Genomic DNA, 27,329 nt, shown 5'->3' on the forward strand with positions numbered 1-27,329 from the left:
TACATAGTCTGTACAATAAACACCATTATGCTTTAAAGCTGAAAATTGTTGTGTAAATGAACCACAGTACAGATAACCAGCTTGAACTCGGCTGCACGCAGTCTGAACTACAAGACTCAGGAATCCTCAGCATCATCATCTTAATGAAATCCTCTCATAAAACTTGAAGCAGCGTAAAAGCACAGGCCTTAAAAGATCCAGTTCTACGCCAACCATCTACTTGGGGATGATGATTTATTTCCTCCATTTTAATAAATGGGGGCAATGGCAACACAACTCAATCAACAATCACCTGGTAAAAAAAAAGAAAATTACAAACACGTCCTTTGGCCAAAAGGTGATTTCAATTTGCTCATAATTCTGAAAATAGGCTCCCAATGCAAAGCATCTTTCAATGCCACATTGAGGGTCTACAGTATGTAGTACGCGTATATGGCATAGGTATACATTGTTTCCAATAATACATGTAGCCTCATAAATATCTGTCTATTTAAATCAGGTGCTGAAAAAGCAGCCACTGATGGACATGTGTGTATGGGTGAATAATATCAAACTGCAGTCAGACATGATGTTAGGGGCGGTCATTAGTGGTCAGGAGCCCATTTGTTACTGCAGCATGTATAAATACCTCCCTGTAATGACAACAAGCGTGGTAACCAGGATACTGTAACTAGAGCCAGTGTGACCCTTAAACAACCCACTACCTCCGCCTGAGATATGATCCTGAGACATGCTACCTCACACAAATACTGAGCGTGGTTTAACACAGCTGACAGGTGGAAATAGGATGACATAAATCCTGGGCATTGCATTTAAATTACTTTGTGTTCCCAGATTTAAACTGACAACCTCTCCCCGTCTCTTCTCTACATTCACCAGGCCTCGCTATGGCACATGGACGTAACCATAGAATGCTTTTGGGGGGAAAAACAGCCAAGATCAACTAGCTTATCCGTTCAAAATGGAAGAGGAAAGCATAATAGTAGTTAAAAACCAGTCTCTTTCAGGTGTTACCAAGTCTGTTGATAACCATACAATACTGAAGGCCACTGCAATCACAGTAAAGCAGAAATAAAGGATACATGTTGAATGCAAAGTAGATTCAGCATAGATTTTCATATTTCATATTAAAAATACATATAGAATCCATTAGATCAGATTTTGCAGATAACATTTAGGCACTTAATGCAGGCAAGCCAATAAGTGAAGGTGTCTTGCCCAATAAATACAGCACTCATTTTTTATAAGGTTGTTCAATTTCTTCCAACAAAACTCAGTTTAGAAACGTCATGAAAAAAAAATGAATATAAAATCAGTTTTCCAGTTCTACCCAAACCCTGCTTAACGTTCTTTTTTTCTTTACATTGAAGTCAATCTTGACCAAAACTGAACATAATCCTTCAGTTCAGATTTACTTTTTAAATCGCCAATAGATAGCTTAAATTTTATTAAAAATTATAAAACTCAAGTACATAACACTGGTACCTAGGCTGTAGCGGTTATTAAAAATTTAAAAATGGATTACTAGTGCATCGTGTCTCACCTCGCATGCTCACGGATAGGCCTAGTGTTGTTAACCAGTTGAACCCTAGAGTCACTATTCTAGGGGGAACATTGGCCAAAAATAGCTACAAGCTCACAACACGTTGAGAGCTTGTAGATCGCTCTTTTTTCCCCCTATACATCAAATCTCTATGCCAAACGTAGCCGGACCAAGTACAGAGCCGATCCCGGTCAACTAAGTATATAGGGTTTAAGTGGTTAAAGGGACATTTTTTTAACTTAAGTTGTATGAAGTACTTGTCATTAATAATATACTGGTTGCAATTGTATTAATTGACTGCCTGAGTCCCATGGTGGGAGTTCTGCTCTGGTATTGGTGAATATTAACACTTGGCCAGCTAGCATTTATGAACATTTTGGATCCAATTCACGCCAGTTGAGCCCTTATTTTGAAAAGCCACATTTCCAGACTTCCCGAAGTAGTATTATCCTAGTAAGCTCAACGGAGCCTGGACAGGCCTTGTTTACAAGATCGATCTATGTTGGTGCACAGGAGAGGTCGGCTCTGTGCCGTCAAAGAAAAGTTTTGACCAAAAATGCCATCTGGGACAAGGAATAGGAGATACAGGCTATTGAAAGAAACAGATTATTATTATTATGGCGATGACGATCTAAGATGGGCGATCCAGTAGCGGGAGAACAACATAGCTAGCTAACCAGCTAACGTAAGTAGCATTATGGCTTGATGATAGATGATGCACTGTAAAACTAACATTTGTATTGTTGACCTATTTCTAAAATATTAGCGTAACTTTCGTTCAACTTTGACCCCTCTATCACATGTAGCTATTTTTGGGCGTAGTGATATGGACAGAAAAAACATAGTTCCGTGTGATAGAGGGGTAAAAATTAACGAAAGTTGCGCTAATATTTTAGAAATAGGTCAACAATACAAATTTTAAGTTAGTTTGGTGGATTCCTTTATGTTTAATCTCGACCGCAGTCGAAAAATGTAGATGATTATGTTTAATAAGTGACCCCCACAAAATGACCAGAAAACCAAAACCAGAGCAGAACTCCCACCACAGGACTCAGGTAATCAATTAATACAGTTGCAACCACTATATTAATGGCAAGTATTTCATACAACTCTGAACTATTCCTTTAAGGCACAATAACACAGCCACATCAATACGCTGAACCAAAATATTGAGTCATTAGACCAACTGTCATTTATGAAATACATGATGATGCTAAAACAAACAATGTGTTGGTAAAATGTGTAGTGGGGATTTCCAATTATTTGGTGATGACCTGACACGGCTACTGAAACTCAAGTAGCCATTTATGTGCACTACAAAATCACACATACTCATACTGTAGCCAAGTGTCTCTTTGGTGACATTGTCCTAGAGCTTATGGCATAAACAGGGGGATTTTAGATCTTCCTAATCAACGTTTAAGTCATTGTGTAAAGATAAAAACACATCAACAAAGGGTAAGTTAAATACAGGGCCTAAGGACAAGTCCGCATTTGTACCAACTGGGGATCTGGGGTGGCACAGTTATGGGTCTAATAAGACAAGATAAACCTTCATATGAGTCACATTTTTGGATATGATATATCCAACCATCATTGTCTTTTAAAGAAAAACTCCTTCATAAGAAAAAACAAAAAAACCCAGTAATCAGTAACATATTCATCTTAAAAAAAAGAAAGAAAAACACTTCAAATTGCTTCTGATACATAATAATCATAATATAGATTTTTCTTTTTTTTACTGCAGCTTTACCATAGTTCATTATTTACAATAAGGTACTGAAAAAGTGCTGGGCTTCAAATAGCAATGTCATGTAAAAACCACAGTGAAACATAATACTGTTAAGAGAGGGGCATAGAAAAGTCTTTATGCTCCTTCAGGTGGCAGTGCTCTTTCACTGTACATCCATAAATTATGGTTCCGTAAGTCATGCCCCCTTTAATACTCAAAGAAGGCTGGGGTCCGACAAAGAACGACCGCCGCGCTGGGTCTGATGTCTACCTTTGTATCACCACAATGCAGTTTGGCAATTAGCTTAGAGGGAATTCCACTGTATGGCCTTTCGTGTCAACAGTGTAAACTGGGGGAGGCGGGTAGGACAGAACCTTAGATGAGCCTGGAGTTACGGAGAAACTGGATGAGAACCTTGTAGATGAAGACGTACTGAGAGATGGTCTGCACCATCATCATCCTCTGCTGACGGAGCATGCTCAGAACCGTCGGGACGTCCAGCATCTGAAGCGGAGATACAGACATTTTGTGTGAAGGTTGGGGTAGCAATACTTAGGACAATGGTTCTCAACCCTGGGGGTCCTTTAGGGGGTTGTTAATATAGCATCAAAATGAGTCTAACCACTACCACTTTAACCCTATATACATCGGCTATTGAAAAAAGCCCATCTACAAGGTTACTTTTCCAAATTATAAAACATTTGGAATATTTTTCAAACATTTTAACTACACAAATCTTGTATGGGGGTCCTGGACTCCCTGGCACAGGTCAACAGCTAAATGCATGTTAATTTGGTAGTCTTTGATATGATTTTTTATTTTAATTTTTTAAGTTTGAAGCCACTGATTAAGGAGCAAGTCACTTAACAGTTTCTATACCCCGGAATCTTTCAAAATAAAGGCGCTAGAGCAACCAGCAGATGAGGCAGATTTTACTCTGAAATGCCCCACCTTCCATTTCCCCTCAAAACCGGGAGGTATAATGTTCCATTACTACCTCACATTGTCATATCTGATCTTTCTTTAGAAGTGTAAATATTCCAAATGAGATGCTTGGTTAAGTCTGAAATTAGGACAGAACAGAGCAAGGTGTTGCCTAGCAATTGGAGCTGTCAGAAGAAATAGATTTTAGCGATCAGGTTTTATACCATTAAAAAAGACCTGAAAGTGTCCCCAGTCCTGGGCCCCCTACGGGTGTAATTATAAAGACGTCCAGGGACGTTTTCAGCAAGGTACTTTAACTTCCAGATAGCAGATAAATGGAACTCCTAGTGTTATAGTATTCTAAACACAGATCTGTTCCCAATATCAAAAGATGTTCACAGGGGTAATTTCTCAAGATCTACCCATGTGGGGTAGACAGTAGTAGACATTGGCCTTTATGAAGCTGTGTGATAAGTTACGTTAACCACTTTCAACCTGGTGTCCCTAGCTCACATACAAGTTCACAACTTGTCGCATCGAGCTTGGAAGTATAGGAAGTATAGATAGGGCTTAATGTTATTATGAATTAACAAAAACATACTAAAATTGAGTAAATTTACAAAAAATGTAGTCAACTGAAATAAAAATAAAAACGAGGCTTTACACAAGAAAAAGATAACTTAGGAAACTGTATTATTTGTTCACAAAATAATAAAACTAAATCATAGTCCTCAGTTTTCACCTATTCCACAATGTTTTGACCTTTTTGAAACGTCCCATATTACAATTAAAAATTAAAACGTCCCTGACAAAGACCCCATATTACAATTAAAAATTAAAACGAACTAAAAACTAAACAAACCAATCCCACAAAATAAACTAACAAACCCACTTTAAAACGTATAATAAAATAAAATAGAAATAAAAACAAATGAAAAAAATAAAAACTTGAATAACCTTGACTGGGCGATAAGTTGTTAAACAGTGCACTGTTCACTTCAGACATAGATAGGTTACCTCGTTGTGCTCTAGACAAGCGATCATGATCTCAGACAGGACGACCACTCCGGTCCTGCCCACTCCAGCGCTACAGTGGACCAGCACAGGTAGGTTGGTGTTCTTTGGGTCACTGATGCTGTTGGTGTGTCTCCTCACTGACTGGATCTCTTCCAGGTAGGCTGGGAAAAGGACACCACATCATTCATTTCACCATAAGTTTAATTCTAAACTAATAACTTAAACCCTGCAGGCTGTGTTGTATAATAAATAATAAATAAATATAAGATCTACAAGCTTCAAGCTTCATGGTTTAAGTCACAATCTCAGGTCACCCTGTGCAACTTTCATTTTCGCAGTACTTTTGGTGATGCCAGTTAAAGCTGCCAACTGGTAGTATAAGTTATAACTGCAATTCCCAGAAGTCTCTCCAGAAGCAATGCCCCTTAATACAAATACAGCATGGTTTAGTTTGTTTTCAAATCAGATCTGTCCAAACCTCATGCAAATCAATACACATGATCTCTGTAGTCAAGTGATCAAGACGTATCAGTCAGATGTTTCATATTACATTCCGAATGGATAAACCCCACCCCAAAAGCCATTTAAATCCAAATGGTTTAGCAAACGTTGCAAAGGATGGCAAGCTTTTAACACGTCATAGCTGTCAACGTAATTTTACCTATTTTACGTTATTTGGCTGTGTTAACTTGTTGAACACATACACAGCTTAACCTGACCCACCCAGGTGATGGCAATAATACTAATCTCTGTAGTCTTACCGTGCATTACATGAAAAAAAGTTAAAGTTGGATTGAGTTGGATACGGTTTCTCCCTCTAACATTTCCTCCCATTTCTAGTTTATTGAAACTAGCCCCCCCACTGGCCTCCATATTCATATGGTCAATGCCTGTGTGAAAAGTGGGAGTGATTGGTGCAGGCAATGATGAGATAACACGCTGTTTCTGACACACAGACAGACACACACACAGACACTCAGACAGACATTGACTGAATTATAGTATGATGATTATGATGATAATGTCATGAACATTTGTCCAGTGCATAGCCTACAGCAGGCCTTGTTGACTAGATTTAGAATACATTTTGAAGCTCTTGCTACTGAAATGAATGATTATATATTTATATGGAAAAATCCCGTAATTTGACACGTAGTCCGCCAGAAACGTAGTAACCGTAGAATTACTTTTGTCTGGCAGCCCACCAGAACCGTAGTCTACGTTTGCTAGGCTTTATATTCTTTAATCCGTGTTTTGATCAAATCTTTAGCTGCCACTCGTTAGCATCACAGTGTGAGTGGGACAGTGGCCATTTTGAAGATGCGCGCGCATCCACTTGCACTCTATGTGCTGCTTTCAATGGTCTGTATCTCCAAATCGGCGTTTCTGGTGAAACCAAGGTTTTTCAACGGCCGACAGCAGGTGCTGTGATACTCGCGGTTGGGTTTTTTCTGCACCGAGCGAGAGAACAACCGGTCAAGACACCACACACAGCATTATGTCATCGTAACACCCGGTTATGGATATTTGGCTTTTCAAAATAGAGGTTGAAAGGGAAAAAACCTTGGCAATGCACGATAAATAGATTATTTAATCTAATTGAAGGACAGCTTGGACTGGGTGGGGCTTAGCGAAGGGCTAATTGGCATCCAAAGGTTGTTGGCGTCATTAACGCAGCATCCGATTGCTCTGAAACACTCCCACCAGTCCAAGGAGGAACTGACACCCTGAATTGGCCACATGGTAGCGCTATAATAAACAGCCCTGGGTAGGCACAACGCTGGGTAGGCAAACCTGGCCTGGTGGGGATCTGCGCTCAGAGGAGCTTACTTTTCCAGTTAAAAATCAAATCTATAGGTATCGATATGTTCTCCAAGAGGTCTATGCTCTACTACTCACAGAGAAAGCCCTTGAAGTCCTCAGGACAGCCATGGTCGGGCCAGTCTGTGTACTGCAGGTGCCAAACAGTCCTCTCTTGGCCAGTCAGAAGGTGTTTGATTTTTAGCCCCGTGGTGGCGTAGCAACCCGAGTCCGTCCGGAACCGTGTAGTGATCTTAAAGCGGCCGTATGTCACGGTGTTGTGTCGCGAGCCAAGGCGAGGCCAGTATCGGAAGCTCTTCTCTCGCCCTCCCTCCTGGGGTGACAGGAGAAAACGTTAGAGACTAGTCAGGACTGAGACACAAAAGCATGTAAGCATCTAAATAAGTTACAAAGCCACAAGCCCATCCTGGTGAAAAGGAACAAGAACCCACCTCTTCAGCTGTAACCATGGCAATGATGGACACCCCCTGTTCCCATACCATCTGCCAGAAATCCTGACAGGTGTTGGACAAAGGACCCTGCGAGGCGATGTAGCTCCACTCATGTCCACCAACTGTTATCTACATTAAATTAGGAAGAGAGAGAGAGAGTTAATGTCCCTTTCCTGTTTGCAAAGCAGGTGTTCTTACCTGTGATTTCTAGCTAAATGGAATTGTGCATGTCACTGATTACTTAGCACATACATTCCAGGTTATCAAGGGGACAATGATTTCATACAACACTGAGCCTATTTGAGAGATGAACATTTACAAGGATCAAATCGTAACAGCTCTTTTTGCTCCAGCAGGAAGTAGCCAAGCAGTTAATTGCGAGCCTATAATGATTTACTAAATAAGAACTTAAATTGACCAGAAACAGCATGATACTTGTCATTATTCCAACATGGACCAATGGCTTAATGTGTTTTAGATATCGTAGAGCTATGAATAGTGGAATCATCTCAATAGCATGCCTAATGAGATTAAACTTAATAGCTACTAGCCCTTACCCGTTTGAGATATTTGCCCCCCCCCCCCCCCCCCCCCCTTGTGGCCACGGGGGGTACTGTGCCCGGGTGCGTTTTAATTCACTAATAAATTCATTATTAATCATTAATGTGTCAAATCGAAAAAAAGGGCTCCGTTAAGACCTCCATATTCATATGGTCAATGCCTGTGTGATTGGGAGTGATTGGTGCAGGCAATGATGAGATAACACGCCGTTTCTGACATTCAGACAGACACACACACAAACACACACACACACACACACACAGACACACACACAGACAGACATTGGCTGAATTATAGTATGATGAGTCGGATCCAGGCATACTGCTAGCAAAGTGTTTTGTCCATAGCTGGAGTAATTATCCATGCAATTACAACGGTATGCATCAGTGAGCAAACCTGGTGAAGCCTTGGAGGCAAAACAATGTATTGACTGTAGCTTGAAAGAAATATCAAAGATAGAAATACTGGAACAGGTCTGACGCCTTTTATTGCTGAATGTCTGGAAGCGGTGGGAAGACATATATAAGTTATTGAGTATAGCTCTCCTTCCTGTTGCTGCAGTAAATGTCAGTTCATGTCTCAGTCATTAATACATTTTATCAAGGTATAGCTCGCACAACTCCAAACCGTCTCAAACTCAGTCATTAATACAACCTCAAATGGTGTGGTGGAAGCAGTGGGATTATACAGATTATACAGTATGGCATATGATTTCCTTCTTTCACTTTAACGTGGAAGCTGTCCAACATCAAGGAGCACTGTACTGAAGCGTGTGCTGCGTCACATTTTAACAGTCAACACCAGCATAGTTATGCTGAAATAAGCAACCTCTGGAGTCACAGATTAAGTCACAAACATATGTAACACTAACAATATACTGAAATAAGCAACCTCTGGAGTCACAGTATATGATTAAGTCACAAACATATATAACACTAACAATATACTGAAATAAGCAACCTCTGAAGTTACAGTAGACGATAGGTCATGATTGTCAACACTGATTCATTCACCTGCTCAACGTAAAGGAGAAGACGATCCAAACGCACAATAAAACTAAATCAAAACACATTTGTTTTGCGCTAGAAATTAAATTAACATATTTTCATGCTATAAATACATAATTGGCAGTAATGTTATTTGGGACTGCTGAAAACTCAAATTTGTTTCTTATAATGACATAGCCTAGTTATATCGAACAGGGGGGAGGGGGGGGTTGGATCAGACTTGTTATTAAAAGCATGTGCATCTTACTCTGATATGGGAAGCATTAATGTAGCCCGTGTTGTTCTCCTTAGTAGGAACCAGCTCCACCCGTGTGTCGTCATAAGGCAGGACATCTTGGAATCGGTTCCTCTCGCCGCTCTCAGGCAGCTGGGCAATGGTGCAATCCCCAGACGGACGGCGCTTGGGGATCTGCTCGTACTCTGTAAACACCATGCCTTGCTCCATGCGCTGCTCCAGCACCTTACACTGATAAGCACATACAATGAAACAATGGCACATACAAATCAGAGCCCTCACAGGGAAGGAAACACTGCATGTGAGCAGGAAAGACTGAGTTTGGATAAAGCTTTTTACCAATTTCTCACCCAAAGTCTCTTGTGGTGGTGTGTGTGATCAAGATGTATAGCTTCTTTGCAATAACAAAAGTAAAAGTCTACTTTATACTATCAAAAGTACAAAGAATCAAGTCCAACAAGGCTAACCTGTTCAGCGGTCTTTAAAACACAACAGTGTCAAGAGTGATTATTTTATGTGTCGTTCACAACAAAACCTCAGACGCCAAACCTTTGCTGCCAGTAGTGTTCACATGAATCAGTTAAAAGCTCAAATGCTTTAAATACGCAATGCAAGTTCATTTACAATTTTGCATAATAATGCAAAGAATAAGACAAATGCAAAACTCAACCTTTAAAACGCATGGCTAGCCTACATTAAATATTAAAACAACCATCTTCTATTTTTGAATAAGGAAGCATTGAAGAACCAGCAGCCCTGATGTGGATCTAGTTTCAACGGGAACGTACCCTCTCGTCGTTGGAAGCCTTTTCAGGCTCATCCTTGCCCTCATCCTGCATCGGCAGCCTGGACAGCGTCAGGCCGTTGAGGGCTGCCACCTTCAAAGGGCCCATCTTCTTCAAATCTGACCTGGCTCCTTTCTTCATGCCCTGGCGTGACAACACAGGGGGACGAAGAAAACACAGTGGGATGAGGGGACAAGCTGAGAATGACTCCCGTAGAGGGAAGGAGTGGGTAGGAACATGCAGCAGGAGACAGCCCAGTCTCGCTGAGTCGTCGGGTGATGGAATGTAACCCGTCCGGTTTTATAAAGTAGCCTAATGACATTCCTTCAAGATGCAGGTGTGTCATGTGTCAAAACACTCTTGACGTCATTCCGCAGTGCATGCAGAAATGTATACTGGGTAATTCCAGGTGCCAAATGACGTCAACAAGTGTTGAAGAAGAAGACAAAAAAAGCTCAGGTGCAGACACCTGACCGAAAGTGGGAGTTCTTTGTTCATTTAAACTTTTTTCTATTGGCTACAGATGTTTCCGTGTAATATAGCGTAGGCTAGCAGAGTGGAACTCAGCAGTATGTGTACGTGACTGAAAATCCTATCTGCCTTGTATTTTAAGACGTTATCAGATCAAGTGACACCTCCATTGCCAATGCATTACTAATAGTGTGTAAATCACCTGCTGATAATATCTACTGTACTAGCACATGAATCACCTGCTGATAAGATCTACTTTGCTAAATAATTACTCATTCAGGCATCACCAGTTGAAATGGTTCTATAAATGCTGCACTAGTGTGTCTATAACTGTGTGTGTGTGTGTGTGTGTGTGTGTGTGTGTGTGTGTGTGTGTGTGTATAGTCTCTACATGTGTGTGACTGTGAGGGCATAGTTGTGGGGGAGGTGGAGGGCCTTTATGGCAGAGGGCACATTTCATTGTAAAAAGGGCATAGCTGAAAAAAGACTTGGCTTGGCTAAGCATGCAGATTTGTACTAGGGATGTGTACATTTGTCCAAAATTAAAATCGATTTGTATAATTAAATATTAACGATTAATCGATTAATCGTTTGGGGGATGGGGATTTTCTTTTTTTCAAGATTTTTATTTTTATGAACCCTATACAAATAAAAACCTCTTCCCCCCCAAGGGGTACCTAAGCAAAAAAAGTTTGGGAACCCCTGATGTAGATGATTAACAATAATTTTAACTCTTGATAGTTAATAAGGGTCCATATGGTTACTAACTCCATCTTTTGATTGAGGACCACCTGGAACCCCTCAAGGTGGTCCCTGTACCAGTGTTGAGCCAATTGATCACCATAGCAACCCCGGCCTGATTAGGTGAATTCCCAACAACGGCTAAATCCTCCAGGTTTGGAGGTTTAGCCGTATCTTGATTGGAGTCACACACTCAGTCACTCACACCCTGTCCTGTTTGGATGACAATATTGCCTTTCCAACAGATTTTCATTAAAAAAAGATTTTTTTAATCAATTATTAATTTTAATAATCAATTTCGGGTCCTATTAACAATTAATCGGACCCATCCCTAATTTGTACATGTATTATGTAAAGTAATTTTTTTTATATAATGTCTCGTGAGTTATTGTGCTTCTGGAGCTTCAGACAGTACTACTTGGTAGTACTGTCCAGTCAGTGTCAGTGTTGATTTTTTTTTTTGACAGCAAATTTAGTTTTAGTCTTTTGAATACATTTCTGTTACGTTTTAGTCATATTTTAGTCATCTGAAATGTTTTACCTTGAAGTCCAGTTTTAGTTGACTAAATATAAGATTGTAGCCAAAAGCCGACTAAATCTACAGTTGATTTAGTCGACCAACATGTATTTTGTCGGGCCTTGATGGCATAGTAATGGCTGATTTCACACTTGGTTGCATGCTGAAAATAGAAGATCTACACTCTACAGCAGGGGTAACCAACCAGGAGTTCGCGAGCTACCAGTCGATCGCGGGAACGTTTCCAGTCGATCGCGAAGTGTCAGACCCATTGGAATAATGTCAGTGCCGCTCGTCACATGCAAATTATTTCTTTTGCGTGTGTGGTGGGGGGGTGGTATCTTAGCAACACTGAATGATCTGTCCCATTGGTCGTGTGCTCGTATCATGAGCCAATGGCTGCAGCTCTGAGCTTCCCAGACCCAGACTACACAAGCCGTAAAGAGAACTGACAGGTCAGCCACAGGGCTGCTACCATATTAGCAGCTGTGAGCGCTCTTCTCTTCTCGTGAAGAAAGCAGGACAGAGTTGTCAAATAAATCCCGCCGTCATTCATACTGTATTTATTCTCCGACCCGACATTAAAATACGGAACAACGTAACGTGCGTTCATTACGGGGCTCGTGAGTTGGGACTACTAGCCGATATAGCGCCGCTGCTCCTTCAGTTTTCGTTGTTCGTTGTTATAATATTTTTTATTATTGGGATTTGATCATTGATGCAAATTCTAAACATATGGATGCAGCTGCAGAAGTTGTGTTGCTTAAAGGAATGCATAGTTGCGTTCTCCTCAACTGCTGCGCAGCAACAACAAAAATATAAAAATGAGAAAAATATACTGAATATACCAGTCTGCAATGCAAACTAATAGGCGAGTGCACTCCAGGGCATATGCAAAGGGAAAGAATGACTTCTGTCCGTGACAATAATCAATGCTACAGTTTGAATTCTGTACACATGCACACATAGAGCAAAAAATATGATAAATATGAAATATGAAAACTTGTTGAAGTACAACGCATGAGTCAAGTAGCTGCTTTTGTATCAAACCCTTTCCTCTTTACTGAGCCTACTGTCATTGAACTGCTGTCCGATAAAATGCAGGATGTGTTTGCATTAACTTCAGATATTTAAATGGAGATTATTGGATTAGTAAGTGACTGTCACCTGGCTGCAGGTCAGAGCTAAAGAGAAGGAATTTTGGTATCTTGTGAGCAGAGAAGTATCCCCTGATTGTGTCGTGTGCACTGAAGCTGCATGCCTACTTTGGTTCCACGTACTTATGTGAAATGGCCTTTTCACAAATGAAAATAATAAAATCCAAGTTTAGAACTCGTATGACTGACTCACATCTTAATGACACCCTCAGACTGGCAATCACTAAATATGAACCAGATTTCAAAACGCTTGCAGATAAAGTGCAGTCAGTCACAGCAGTCTCATTAAAGGTGGGCTGACCCTGAGAGTATGTCACCATATCTGTGCAAATATATATGGTCATGTTATGCCTATGTCATTTGAACATCTGCCAATGTGAATATTCATTGAAATGAGAAACAAAATATTTCTAATACTAATTATTTCTAATTTGTCTTAATATTATTTGACATTGATAATATAACTTACTATAAGTATTTATTCTAATTTAAGCTTTAGTCTTTGTGTGGATGTGTGCACAACTGCACATGCATTGAGCCTGTCAGAAATAGCAAAAAAACAAGTGTTTTTTCTAACACGTTTTAGTGGTAGATCTTGGCTTACAATTGGGAATAAAATGGGCTCTTGGGCTTGAAAAGGTTGGTTACCACTGCTCTACAGGCTCACAACGCGACTCAACGACCCGAGCCCAACCAAAAACATAAAATGACTTTTAGTTCTCTTCTCTACTAATCCCTCCCTAACATTTTGGTCTAGTTTTATTTGTTGATGAAATTGTCAATATATTTTGTTTTTAGTCATCATAGCTTAGTTTTTACGGTCACAGATTATCATAAAAACCTGCAAAACCCATCGCTCCGTCAGTCACGCCTCCATATATGGCTATCAGTCCATCACGCCTCGTTCTGCATATATGGAGCCGGCCAGCAATTCTACATCTGACCTCAAACCCTTATATCTCCATATATGGAGCCGACCTGTTCTGACATTCCAGATTGTCCCTCACCAGTCGCTTGGTCTTCAACCAGCCAAAATTCTGACATGTATCCCCCCCTTCTCCACTCCCTCCATTGGCCCCCGGTCGCTGCCCGCACAAAGTACAAAACTCTGATGCTGGCATTTAAAGCAACCAAAAGGTATGGCAACCCCATGTTGCAAGTCTGATCGAAACCCTACAAACCCTCCCGCCCGCTCAGATCAGCCAATGCAGGGAAGCTGGAAGTACCCTCACTAAAACATCAGGACAACGCTCCACACGTCCCAAACTCTTCTCCATTCTCAACAGGCCTGAAAATTAAGGCCTGGCCCTACCTGGGCACTCATCAAACCCTGTACACTCAAGACACGCTCCACATATGGCCAGTACAGAATTCATTCCATATGTTGATCTGACCCCTCAGCGCCAGCACTTGCCCAGCAGACTGCCGTCACCCAGACGGATGCATGCACGTGACCTCAAGGTTTAGTTTAGTTTTTGTCAGTGAAAAAACATAGTCGACAAACATTTTTCGTCATAGTTTTAGTCGACGAAACCAAATACTGGTAGAGTGACGTCCTATCAAACACCAGGGTGTAAAATTCTCAATATTAGAATAGTGAAACCACGTCCAACTGCAGGTGTGCTAGTTATATTATAATAATAATATACTCTACAACACAGATTGGTTCAAATAATGTTGCTTGTTGCATATACAGTTTGGAACAAATAACAACTATACAAAACAAAATAAAAAGCATTGATTAGAAAAAGTCCGGACGGAAGCTTTAAGAGGATATGTGAAGCAGCACTCACCGGAGGTGGTAAGCCCTCGACAGTCTTCTTCCCAGCAGGCACATCAGAAATAGGTCTCTTCTTGAAGTCCTTCTTAGTCTTCTGCTTGGCCTGGGCACTCAGGTCTCCCTCTGACACACAGGGCATCCTGGGCTGTCGCAGGTCCGACAAAAGGTAGAGTGGCTCAACTTCCTGAATGAGAGGGTGGGGCTGATAAGCCACGGAACCTGTTATGGAGGGCTCGAGCGAGGAGCCTATGGGGTATGCGGGCGGAGGTTCCATGGGAGCGTGCTGCTGCGTCAGAGAGGACAGTGAGGTCAAGCTGTGGTGCTGCTGGTCAGGAAGAATGGCCGCGACCGCATCCTGGGAAAGGGGCGTGTCACAATTATTACATAATCGCCTAATAGCAATTATTTGAGGTAACGGTCGGTAATCGCAATTTCCATCATCAAATCATCATCAAATCATTTCCATGTTGAAAAATGTCCATTCATTTTCAAATATTTTCAAGAATAGCAGAAATAGCACATCTACAAGCTTACAACACCTCACTTCTTGATAACTACAACTTTTTCCGCTATTTAGTAAATGTTTTGGAAAGAAAAAACTATAATATTAAATGTGTCAGTGATTTCTAATTTTCTTTGTATATTTAAGTTATTGGTTATATATGCCCTGTGCAATTTGTGATTACGAAGCCTAAGAGGCAAACAGAAATACAAATAGTAACGTTCCAATCTTCAATGAAAAATAAATAAATACACAATTAAATCGTTAATCGCAATTATTAGTGTGACAATTAATCGGCAACTTAAATGTGTAATTGTGACAGCCCTACCTGGGAAAGGGGCGTGTGGCGTCCGCTGTCATCCTCAAACTCTTCCTCTTCCCCGCTGCTGTGGACCAGCATGGTGGCGTCCGACAGAGACTTCTTGTGTCCGTAGCGCACGTCCTCCTTAACGACCCCGCCTTCCTCTGTCTTGATGTGTTCCATGAAAACATCGAGCTGGGAGCCCTGAGAAGGACCTCCGCGGAGCGCCGGGGGCGGAGTGGCGGCTTCAGCCGCAGATGTCGACACAGCCCTCTCTTTGACCCTCATCCCCTCTAGACTGTATGCCAGGCCGGCGATCTCGATGGAGTTGCGTTTGTGCGCGTGGTGGGGGTGTCTGAGTGGGGGTCCGGCGAGGAAGAGGGGCTCCGACACCTCCTGCAGAGAGTGGGCCACCGGCAGGCTGTCCTCCTGGAAGGTCTGCACAGAGTGGTGCACACGCCGCGTGATGATGAGGTCAGGGTTGCTGCTGCTCACGTACAGGTGGCGTGACAGGTCCGGCGTGCTGTTGGCGGGCCGGGGGTGGGCATAAGGGTAGGGAGGCGGTGGCCGGTACACCTGCGTCCTCATGATGTTGGGGGCCGGGTAGTCCTGCGCCTGTTGCAGCTGAACATTGGTGAGCTCGGGGACGCTGACCGCCCCCACCACGGCCCTCCTCTCTGTGGGATAAGGGTACGGGGAGGGGCTGTGGAAGCTGGAGTTCAGGTGGAAGGGGTAGTGGTGGTGGTGGTGGTGATGGGCACCTCCTCCGCCACCGTGCTCGCCCCGGATCTCCGGTTGGCTGTAGACAAGTGGGTCAGGCCTGCTGTAGGCGTACGAGTTGCCGATGTTTAGATTCCTCATGGAGTGGCTCTGTCGGTGCTCTGCGGCTAGAACCATGCCGCCGCCACCGCCGCCCCCCCGGTTCTTCTGCCGCATGACCGTCTCATAGTCGGGCGTGGCACGGTATGAGGGCGGAATAAGGGCGCTGTGGCGGTGGGAGGGGACGTAGTCGGGCCGCGTGATATCGCTGCCAGTGATGGAGGGGTTGGAGGACATGGGGGAGGGCTGGAGGTAGTGCTGGGGGTTGGTGAGGGAGCTGGTGCTGTGGGCGCTGTAGACGCTGCCGTTGCGCAGGCGCCCTCCGCTGCCGTACTCCATGGGCGAGCGGTCCAGGCTGGTCTGGGAATGGTAGTAGTAGCCATTCTGATTGTTCACGTACAGGTTGTCTGTTTGGGACCACAGCATTATCATCAACATGACCACAGCATTATCATCAACATGCATTCTGATTGTTCACGTACAGGTTGTCTGTTTGGGACCACAGCATTATCATCAACATGACCACAGCATTATCATCAACATGCATTCTGATTGTTCACGTACAGGTTGTCTGCGGGACCACAGCATTATCATCAACATGCATTCTGATTGTTCACGTACAGGTTGTCTGCGGGACCACAGCATTATCATCAACATGACCACAGCATTATCATCAACATTCTGATTGTTCACGTACAGGTTGTCTGCGGGACCACAGCATTATCATCAACATGCAACATTGTGATTGTTCACGTACAGGTTGTCTGCGGGACCACAGCATTATCATCAACATGCAAGCATGACACCAGAGGGAGGGACCACAGCATTATCATCAACATGCAAGCATGACACCAGAGGGAGGGACACAATCATTTTTGAAGCAAGTTATTCTTATCACGTTCAAATAATTTCAAGTAAACAGTTCCGAGTCAATTTGTATCGTTACCTTGTGACGATGTGTAAGGCTCGGTGAAATGGCCATTGTAGTGCATTTGAGGTGGGGGCATCATGTACGCCTGAGGCTTTGGCTGCAGCAACAACATCAAACAAGAGAAGGATTCAGTTAGCGCACACATGACCCTAATGCTGTCCAACAGCACGGAATTATACATAAATCTAATTGTGCGCTAGCTAGAACACTGTTATGGCCCTTAGTGCGGCAGATGACGTGTGTCATGTGCTGTGTTCCGCATGCCGCAGTTCTGCAGGCAGAGTGTGTCTGTATTTAAAGCTGTGAATTACCAGAGACATTCTCGTAGAGGATCTCCTTCTGACTGGGTTCACAACCGTGGGCTGAGTTTGTCTGAAAGATTAAGATGCTGATAAGCAAATACACTACAAATAGCTGATTACATTTAGATTGACAGACCCTCCCCGACAGACCCTCCCCGAAAAGGTTTAAACACTTGAGACCTGCTGTCAAAAGAATTTCAAATCTGCCTACGTACAGCCTATATAATAATAATAATATAATAATATATATAACATAATGACATGGCCAAAATAGGGATGAAACAGGTTGAAAGTGGTTAAAGGCAGATGCTAACTGAATTACTGGGTGGTTCAATTCAAATAAATATTCTGAATGCTTAATGACATAAAGAAGGATTTAGTTAACAAATTTGTCAGGTCTAGCCCAGCAAAAGAATGGCCCATACATTTGTTTGAAAATAAGTATGGGGCAGGCTACATTGCCCCACCACAAAGATTTGCTGTAAAAATGCACATTGCTTGGATGCATGAACACTAGAGGTCCCCAGGCTAAAGCTCTGTTTGGATTTGGAGAGCTAGTTTACTGGGGTGTGGCTGGGGTGTGGCTTGTTGGTTAGGCGAGGAAAGCATGGGACCTTGGCACTGGGTTGCTAGGCGTTAACTGTAGGCGGTGGCTGGTCGTGTTGCTCACCCCTTGTTAGAAGGCAGAGAGGGACGAGAGAGCATTGGAAAACGAGGAAAGGAAAGAGTGAGAATGGACTTCTGGGAGCCCTCAGAAGGCGTGGGGTCACACTCCTCTCTGAAGAGAGAGGAGGAGAGGGGTGAGGTGGCTATTCTGACGTGGACACACACGTACACGCCCACAAACATATACATGGAGTAGGGCAAGAAACAAAGAGACAGGAACTAGACTAGACATGTCAATAGAAGCACACTTACAGGCTACTCTTGTTAATCTTATAAAACTTGTGCCTGGCCAGACACATCCGGCACACATATTTGGAGGTTTCCATGTCTTCCTGCATGGAAGGAAGAAAAAGAGAACATCTCAGTCATGAGGCATTCAGTACAGAGCTTATCTACAAGCAAGAAAAATGCTTCCCAGCAAATCCTCCCACATAAATCTACAGTAATGTATGTGGATTTTCAGCCAGTGGCATGTGGCTTTGTGATCGCTCATACACAACATACCTGGGCAACCACATGCAGAAGCCCACACACAAGCTCAGGCGTGCACGCACACACACACACAGACACACAGACACACACACACACACACACACAGACACACACACACACACACACACACACACACACACACACACACACACACACACACACACACACACACACACACACACACACACACACACACACACACACACACACACACACAGGATGACAGGCTGATGGCTAACTCCATCAGAGGAGGGTAGAGGAGCCTTATGTTAATAGTTTTATATGAGGAGTGGTGGGACAGAGAAGCAAAATGACAGTGACCACAGTATATAGACTCACTGTCTGGAACTGCACGCTCTCCTCTTTGTTGGCCAGCTCCAGGGCAAAAAATGACTTGTTATGACTCATGTTGTTGATTTCATTCCACCTACACAGCCAATTAAAACACAGTAACGGAGAGAGACAGACAGAGAAAGTTACATGAGGCAATGGTGGTCACATATTTAACTAGAGAAGAAAAACCTCATCGCACTTTAAAGAGACTGTGAGAACAGAGTACTAACCAGATCAAAATAAAAAACACATGTTTGTGGGCGTCCATATCAAATGCTTCTATTGTGCTAGACTGCACAATGTCAGATGCAGTATGTCGGACCGAGATGGAATCACCATTGCCTTGAGGGAGACTTGACAGACACAATGCCCGCACAGTCTTTTAGGTCTAGAGCGGTCTAATTGACTCACTTCCTCCAGGGCCAAATTCAGGTCTAGACAGCATTAGGTGACATTTCAGCTCATTCACAGATTGCAGGCGACAACCTCACCTAAGTATAGCCGTAGACCGTACCACCAAACTCAATGTGCTGACAGTCATTCAATCCAATAATAATAATTACTGCCCAGGACTAGGAAATGCCAGACAGGGCTTTAATTCAGGGCTTCCCATTTAGAAGCAGATCATATTGCAAGCATTCGGCTGCATTATTTTAAGAACATGAAATAATAAATAAACAGTCCAAGTGTTTATTTCCAGGGTTTACCTAAATACAAGCGGTGGCCTGCCGTTTTTGTGCTTCACAAAGATCCCATCCAGACAAGCTCCCAGCATGATGTCAGTGCCTGTGCTGTCCTGTAATGACGAGAGGGGAGTGTAGTAACAATTAGAACGGCCAATCAGAGGATAGAATTAAACTATGCAGCCTAATGTTGGGGATCTTCAGATATGTGTCAAACTTACATCTCACCAACAACTCTTCTACTGTACATGTCTACTGCACTGTTCAGCATTGCTGTCCCATTGTACTAAATGTTGAGTTCCTGTTAGTGTAGTTGCAAGTTGTGTGTTGCTGATGTGTTTGGTAGGGATGTTAATAGTTAATAGTTAATCGATCATTCAATTAAACTTAACAGTTAACAACTAAGCCAAAATGCTGCGGTTCTATCATTGGGCGGTTTTCTGTGAATTTAATGCCAGTGCACGGATGGCCGAGGAACGCACATGTAGGCCGGTTAAAGTCTCCACCCCTACCTTGGTAGCCACAGAAACGTCTCTACTTTTGCATGTGATGTGACTTCATTTGATTTTATTCCTCATACAAAGATGCCATTGCTTGGCCCTGTATCTCAAATGGTCAACTAAATATTTTATATATAATATGGAATATGGAATAATGTTTTGTATTCTCTCAAAATGTTTTTTTTTTAATGTTAGACATTGAGGGAAATTAAGATTCTCAGATTTCTTTTTTTAAACACCGCTTATCAACTACCCGGTTAATCGATCGATAAGGTTATCAATTCATGAATTTATTGATAATAATTTACATCCCTAGTTTGGAAACAACATTAAATTATTCTGCAGTCAAATTTGGTTGTTTGACTGGACAGTAGCATTGTTGTATTGTCGCTTGTAATATTACGTTGTAATATTCTTGGCTGTACTTACCTTGGCTTGATAGCTCTCCTGGCCATAACCTTCCATCTTTTCCACCTCCTGCATGTACATCATCTCTGCCTCTGGGGCTGGCAGCCCCCTGAAACAGTAGAACCGATACCATGTCAACACCTACTGATGCTACAGTACGTACAGCCAAGGAGACAAAACATACTATTCACCCACTGGTGGTACATACAGCCGAGGAGACAAAACACACTATTAAATCACAACACACATATCAGGGAGACAGGGGCAGCCTTAGGAATCTGGAGGCCCATTTCAAGACCAAATATGAGGCCCCTATATATACCTATGACATAATTATTCTGTTGATACAGGCGTATTGATACAAATAGTTTAGACTGTTGTGCGCATCCATTACTCTTGACAACTTCGCTGCAACACCACCTCTCCTCACCCTGTCATCCCTTCACAATAAAGTGTCTCTCCTTTATCTCCCAATGCAGCACATTTTACCCAGGTTATTAACACATTTAGTACCGGAACTGCATCAAAATAAAGGCGCTGCTTGCGCCAGAGTAATCGCCAGAGTAGTGATCGCTTCTATTTTGAAAGCCATGAACCGGAAATACTTTCTTAAAAAAGTTGACTGACAAAGTGCCATCACAATCTCCGATCATCTTAATATATTTATATACGCTCCAAAAAGAGTTCATATTTTGCGGGAGAGACGGATGAGGAGCAGAAACGCAGCGCCAGCATATCGATCCATTCATCACCACGGAGAGTGCCCTGGATGAGGAGATACGAGTCATTCTTTCCGCCGCGCTAACATGGGAGTCAATGACAAGCTAATAGTTTCACAGAGCGTTAGCATACGGCAAGCGAAAAGCGAAATGCCAAAAAAAAAAAAAGTAATTATTCTGAATATTATTATCTCGCCCCGCGTCGTTTGGACGTCGCTAGGACGTCCACAGACGTCTAAGGCACCTCTCGGTTCCAATCCTTATGACGTTTCAGGACGTATTATGTACAAAATGTGTTAACAGGAAATTAGTGTAACTTAACATCGTGGGAGAGAGCAAGGTAGTGAGTGAGAGAGAGAGGGCTAAGGGTGGCGGGGGGTTGAATGACGCCTGGCGGTCAGTCAGAGCTTGGAGGCCCCCCTGAGGGTGGAGGCCCGTTTCAATTGAAACTGGTGAAACATAGCAAAGGCCTCCTATGCAGGGAGAGACACACCCATGCAATGATCGCAATCCCTTAATGTCATCACAATAATCATTTATTGTCCCGTTGATAAACGACAGCAACCGTTTCTGAAACATGAAGAGCGTGATGAAACACTGTTCAACTCTTCACCCTTCACCTTCCTACCCCTAACCTGACACCTCTGCTCCCCTCCTCCCTGAGTGCCTGTAGCCGCAGCCAAACTATGACAACTATTCCTGGGGATGTTCTGTGCTTTAATAGATCTTTCCATGGACTTCAGTAGCGCCAACGCAGAACACACAGCCAACCCATATGGAGAGGATAAGTCCTTTAAAAATCACTGCAGATAGGAACGGAATGGGACGAGGTGGAATGATGGGACACAGCTGCTTACGGACTATAGAAAAAGAGAGCGAGATGGAGGAAATAAGAGAGATAGTGTGTGAGTAAGGGGGGAGAGAGAGAGAGAGAGAGAGAGAGAGAGCTTCATGCTTTTGGCCTAGTGTAAATCAAACTAGAAAGACAGGCTTATATACGGCCAACTAACTGAGACCAGATGATGAGCGTGCACCATGGTTGGGCAGAATAGATGGATGGAATTGAGGCTGGGCTCAATTAGAGGGAGTGCGTCAGACTCTGTGAAAAGTGGTTGTTTGTCAGTGCAGGGAATGAAAGGCATGCCTGTCCCCCCCCCCCCCCCCCCCCCAGATGGAGAACATGTGCTGTTGAACTTTGAAAGCTCATCCTCACCTGTAGTTCTGGTAGAGGAGAGCCACCTTCTGAGTGGCCTCCTCCAGGACTCGCTCATCCTGGATCCAGCCCTGGGCAGACAGAAAGGAAGGTTAAATATATATAAGGCCGCTGATCTAGATACAATCCCCATTCCAGGAAGACCTGAGACCGAATTCTACAAATGTATTCTAAATCCTGACAGTTTTCCCCATCAAACTTTTTCTATATCAGTGATTCTCAAACTATTTCATGTCAAGGACCTCAAAATGGGGGGTTTGGACACCGACCCCATCTCAAAATATGTTACAAGCTCGTAGCTGTGAGTTTGTAGATCTGCTATTTAAAATAAAATAAATGAAATCTCACGACAGAAAATAAAAACTATAAAAATCTGTGAATTGTGAAAACGGCGTGAAAGGATTTACCCGTACTAGTACTCTGTGTACCAGTACTAGTTTGACCAGTTAAAGTACTCTTCAATGATACAAGAAATGTAACATCTAGTATTACGCTAGGGCTTGACTTTATCAGCCACTTTAGGGTAATGCCTTATTTACTGTATACTGTAGTTGTTTGCATGCCATGTATTGCATTTGAAATGGCTGATCTACAAGCTCACAACGCGTTGCAGCACAGCACGTTGTGAGCTTGTAGATCATCAATTTTCAGCGTGCGTCACTGCCCAAGTCTAATACTAATTTAGAGAAAATTACTGAAATTAGTCGTGGTGACTGAGAAGTGGCTGCCCATAGTGATAGGCAGCCATATAAGGCAAAAATCAACAACACCATTATTGATGATGATGATGTTGTTGCATCTAATGATCTATATCCATGACTATGATCAAGTATCCCTTGTGTGTTGCTGAGCATGGAATGAACAAGAGGTACTGTAACTACGCACTTACAATAGGAAACAGCACAAACTTCTGAAGGAACTCCTGAGAATCATATCGGTTGAAGTCTCCAAAGTCAGCTGAATACAAAGACAGAAACAGAAAGAGAAATGAAATAAGTAATCTGGCTACAAATATCGGGTGCTACTAATCTATGATGAAATCTACAGGGATCGACATGGACGTGCTTTTTAAGAGCCATGACATGAGCCCGCAGTGGCACATTTCCCTTTATGTCCAACCCTGAATATAGAATACATTTGAATAAATTTATTTATTTTGGGGGATGGTAATGAATTTATTTATTTATTTCATCCACCAGGCCAAAAGGCTGCACACTCCGAGTAGGGAGAGAACTGTAGCTTCCTGATGGCTGCACCCCACAACTACACATCCCTGGGTAGGCAGGCACGGTGGAGATTTGTGCTCCAATGAGCACGCTTCTCTTAGTAGGCTCACTCAGTTTCTTTGTCATGGCTGCCAGTTCCTACCCGTTTTACGAATAATAAAAACATTTGCCTAATTTTTTCTATTTCTCTCCCACTCGTACTTTATGCTCTTCCTTAACCACTTGGGAGCCTAGCATCCTTATTTTGGGGAAACCATTTGGCAAAAGAAGTTTGAGTTATAGGGAAAAAGGAGCAGAGAAAAGTAGCGGACGTACTTTAGAGCCCTGGGGGACTCAACCATATGATAGGACTGAAATGGGGATTGCACTTGTTTCTTTCAACAGGGCTATTTTATATTTTTCATCTTCAATATACACAGGGAGCACATTCATGTTTTTATTCTGTTGCTGATGGTAGCCAGTAGTGCCAGTTCACACGCTTACCAGTCTCATTTATTTCAGTTAGTCATAGCTGCCAGTTCCCACCTGATGTTGAGTGGGAGTCCCGACTGCTCCATAATGAACACCTGCTAGCTTGCATAATGTCTTCAGACGAACACATTACAACAATTTAGTTCTAAGATGTACAGGTTATCATCTAAGAGAATGACTCAATCCCCCACCATGCAACAGCAAATCCATGAAATTCCAATAGAAGAGCCATAACCACTTTCACCCTGGCGTCCCTATCATCATTACTTTCACACACACCCAATAGACTAGAGCACCGAATTTATTTAATTGTATTATAATCTCCATAGTGGGATCTTAGATCACCTCATACAAGAACTGTGTTTGAAAAATAAACAAATCATCCCGGCGGTTTCACTCATATGGATATGAAGAATCAACTGACTGCTGCAGAATCCTAATATAAATGCACCACGTCTCTGTGGGTACGTACGTACGTCTGAAATCCACATAACTCGAGAACCCCAACGACTTCAAATTTGACACACGCGTCCCACACAACCACAGGGAGTGCAGTGCCCGGTGTCAAACCGTCGGATTGCCGGTTGTCCAGAACCAGCACAAAAGCCTCTGCCTGGGATCTGGACAGGACCCCTGCCCAGGCTCGGGACATCTCCATGTATGGAGCTGGCCTGTTCCGACATCACAATGTTGTTCTGACATCTGCATATACTCCATATTTGGGCATGCCTGACACATAACTCCATATATGGGCATATGGGGACACAGATATAATAACTGGGTAGGGTATGCATTTCCAACTTCGTTCCAAGTAGGCTAGTGCCCAACGGGTACAGCTCTAGTTAGTTACATTTTCGCTAGAAACAGACTGCATCAAATATGAGTGACTGACTGTCACTAAATGATAGACACCTCCCCGACAATATCGCTAAGACAGCTTGTTTATTTTTGGAACACAATTCTTATACGAGACGATTTTAAGATGACCCAATGTTATTCTGCATAGAGAAAATCTTCCGCGTAGGCGCGTACCCGCCCTTGGAACCAGGGAATGAGTGAGTGACGTCAGGAGTTCGGCACTCGTCGACATGAGAAGCTCACATCGTGACGCGTGAGCTTTATTATTTTATTTTTATCCATATTTATTTTAATCAATAGAATAAGAATCATCGCTAAGAAAATAATTTATAGTTGCATCTCTAGTCTACAACAATAAATTCCAGTAACACTAGCGCATACCACATATTTCTATTTATGTACGCATCCTGGTATCTGAAAAATGTGCCCAGTTCTGCAATTATAGCACGAGTCAGTCAGACTGAGGCATGCAGGTACCTTAGAATGGCATGAGGTCTTTTTGGAAAGTTGCGGTGGGTGTATGATGACAAGACAGGCTAATTTTAGGAGAGGAGGAGACCCATTTGTTATGGAAGGGAATTGCTTCAGCGTCTGAAACCGTAGTGGTCTGAAAACCGCTCCCAGCTATCACAGCTATGCAGGCCAGGGTATCCCAGGCATCAGCTAGCTATACGCATGAGCTACAACTACTACAGTACATTGCAAGGCCACGCAGAAAAGGTTGTTAGGCTCGGGAATTGAACCCACTACTCACGGTCAGGCTGTAATAGAGCCTATGTGGTATGCAATGCATCTTAAACACTAGGTCATAGGAGCCCTGCATGAATTGCTTTTTAAAAGTTTCCTTTAAGTACTTTGGTCTGAAAGAAATGATATCGGGACAACTCACATTACAGTGCCTACAACATCCAACATACCACTACTTTTTGTGCAATCTGAGCAAGGGAATTAACATTGATTTGCCTATATCAGTTAAAAACAATACAACAGTATCACACTAATATTCCAATATTCAAGGATATCAATATTTTTTCACACCTCTATGATAAGGTAGCATGGCACCTGAAACCGCAACTGAATGCTTTGGGAGCTTTGAATAAGCTTCTTGGGAGCTTCCCACCAAGGCTGGCCATGGCTACAACAGTAAGTGATCTCAGTGGCTGCACTATGTTAACACCCAGCCCAGTTACTTGCACAGCCTGATATAACTTTGCCAGCAGCATCTGAGATTCTTATGGCTGGGCAAAAGCTGGAAGAGGAAATGTCAGGCAGAAAGCTCACGCAAGGAGAGTTCACATTCACTCACACACTCTTCAACAAGTTTATAGGTTGGTTTGGATTCTGTGGGACTTGTTAAGTGGTCCAATTAACAGACTCTTGGAAGAAAGTAAAAAGGAAAATAAATAAAACACAAAGATAATTGGTTCGAGGTTTAATGCAATTAATAATTTGCAGACACTCTGAAACTGACCCGAGGGTAACAATGGAGTACAAAACAATTGCGAAACTTCAAATATTACAGTTGAAAGTTCACATTTCTCTGTCTGTGCTTTGAGATCACATGACATGAGACAAAAGTTTGTGGTTAAGAAACAAATTCTCTTGCTCTGGTTGAATGGAAAGTCAACAGTTTGAGAATCAATAGATCTCAATCTGGAATTTACTACAGTCTAAACAACCATGTCCAAGCCAAAAGATTGAATTAACAGAGTCTCATAGTTTGACCTGTTGCAAGTATTTCTCAACTCAAAGAATTGGGGACAGGGTTCTTTAAGTTTCTCTTATTAGCCCAAGAAAATTGACATTACCTTGAACTGCCAGGCCAGCCAAACGAATAGCTTGTTCTATTGAGCATGGGATCCTGCCCTCCAAAACATCCTTCTTCAGCTGCAAATAATACTGATATCTGTGAAGATACAAAGAGGTTACTCAAGATTGGGGAACAGATAAGGCCTCTCCCTGAGCCTTACAACCGAATGTCAACCCTGTTCAGCAGGTGTGAAGTCATTACTGTATGTCAAGTGTAAACAACATTCAGAGATAAATTATCGTAGGTATGGATTGAGTAAAGGGCTCATATGACAGAATGAATTCCGAGTGAACCACTCAGAATTCATTTGCCAACACTGAGATGTTACTATGGAATGACAATTTCAATAACAAGGACTGATGATTAGTTATTA

At 42.6% G+C, this 27,329-nt stretch overlaps 1 protein-coding gene across 4 annotated transcripts in view; it reads right to left on the reverse strand.

Annotated features, from left to right (window-relative positions):
• Positions 1–217: 217 nt before the first annotated feature.
• Positions 218–27,329, reverse strand: part of ptpn21 (protein tyrosine phosphatase non-receptor type 21) — a 31,870-nt gene continuing 4,758 nt past the window's right edge. For 2 of the 4 annotated variants that reach the window (XM_080783199.1, XM_080783198.1), the window contains exons 4-21: positions 26,955–27,052; positions 23,481–23,548; positions 22,592–22,662; positions 20,681–20,768; positions 19,776–19,864; positions 19,075–19,162; positions 18,496–18,575; positions 18,248–18,355; positions 17,587–17,647; positions 17,291–17,372; positions 15,553–16,751; positions 14,736–15,077; positions 10,060–10,200; positions 9,284–9,502; positions 7,469–7,597; positions 7,116–7,350; positions 5,217–5,377; positions 218–3,779 (exon numbers count right to left, since the gene is read on the reverse strand). In XM_080783199.1, coding sequence (XP_080639325.1) covers positions 3,651–3,779; positions 5,217–5,377; positions 7,116–7,350; positions 7,469–7,597; positions 9,284–9,502; positions 10,060–10,200; positions 14,736–15,077; positions 15,553–16,751; positions 17,291–17,372; positions 17,587–17,647; positions 18,248–18,355; positions 18,496–18,575; positions 19,075–19,162; positions 19,776–19,864; positions 20,681–20,768; positions 22,592–22,662; positions 23,481–23,548; positions 26,955–27,052 — 3,388 coding nt within the window. In that variant the 3' untranslated portion in view covers positions 218–3,650. The remainder of the gene's footprint in view (positions 3,780–5,216; positions 5,378–7,115; positions 7,351–7,468; positions 7,598–9,283; positions 9,503–10,059; positions 10,201–14,735; positions 15,078–15,552; positions 16,752–17,290; positions 17,373–17,586; positions 17,648–18,247; positions 18,356–18,495; positions 18,576–19,074; positions 19,163–19,775; positions 19,865–20,680; positions 20,769–22,591; positions 22,663–23,480; positions 23,549–26,954; positions 27,053–27,329) is intronic. The other 2 variants (XM_080783200.1, XM_080783201.1) reach the window with 2 other exon arrangements.

Source organism: Protomyctophum bolini (assembly GCF_963924005.1).
Source record: "Protomyctophum bolini genome assembly, chromosome: 15".
Taxonomy (NCBI): Eukaryota; Metazoa; Chordata; class Actinopteri; order Myctophiformes; family Myctophidae; genus Protomyctophum; species Protomyctophum bolini.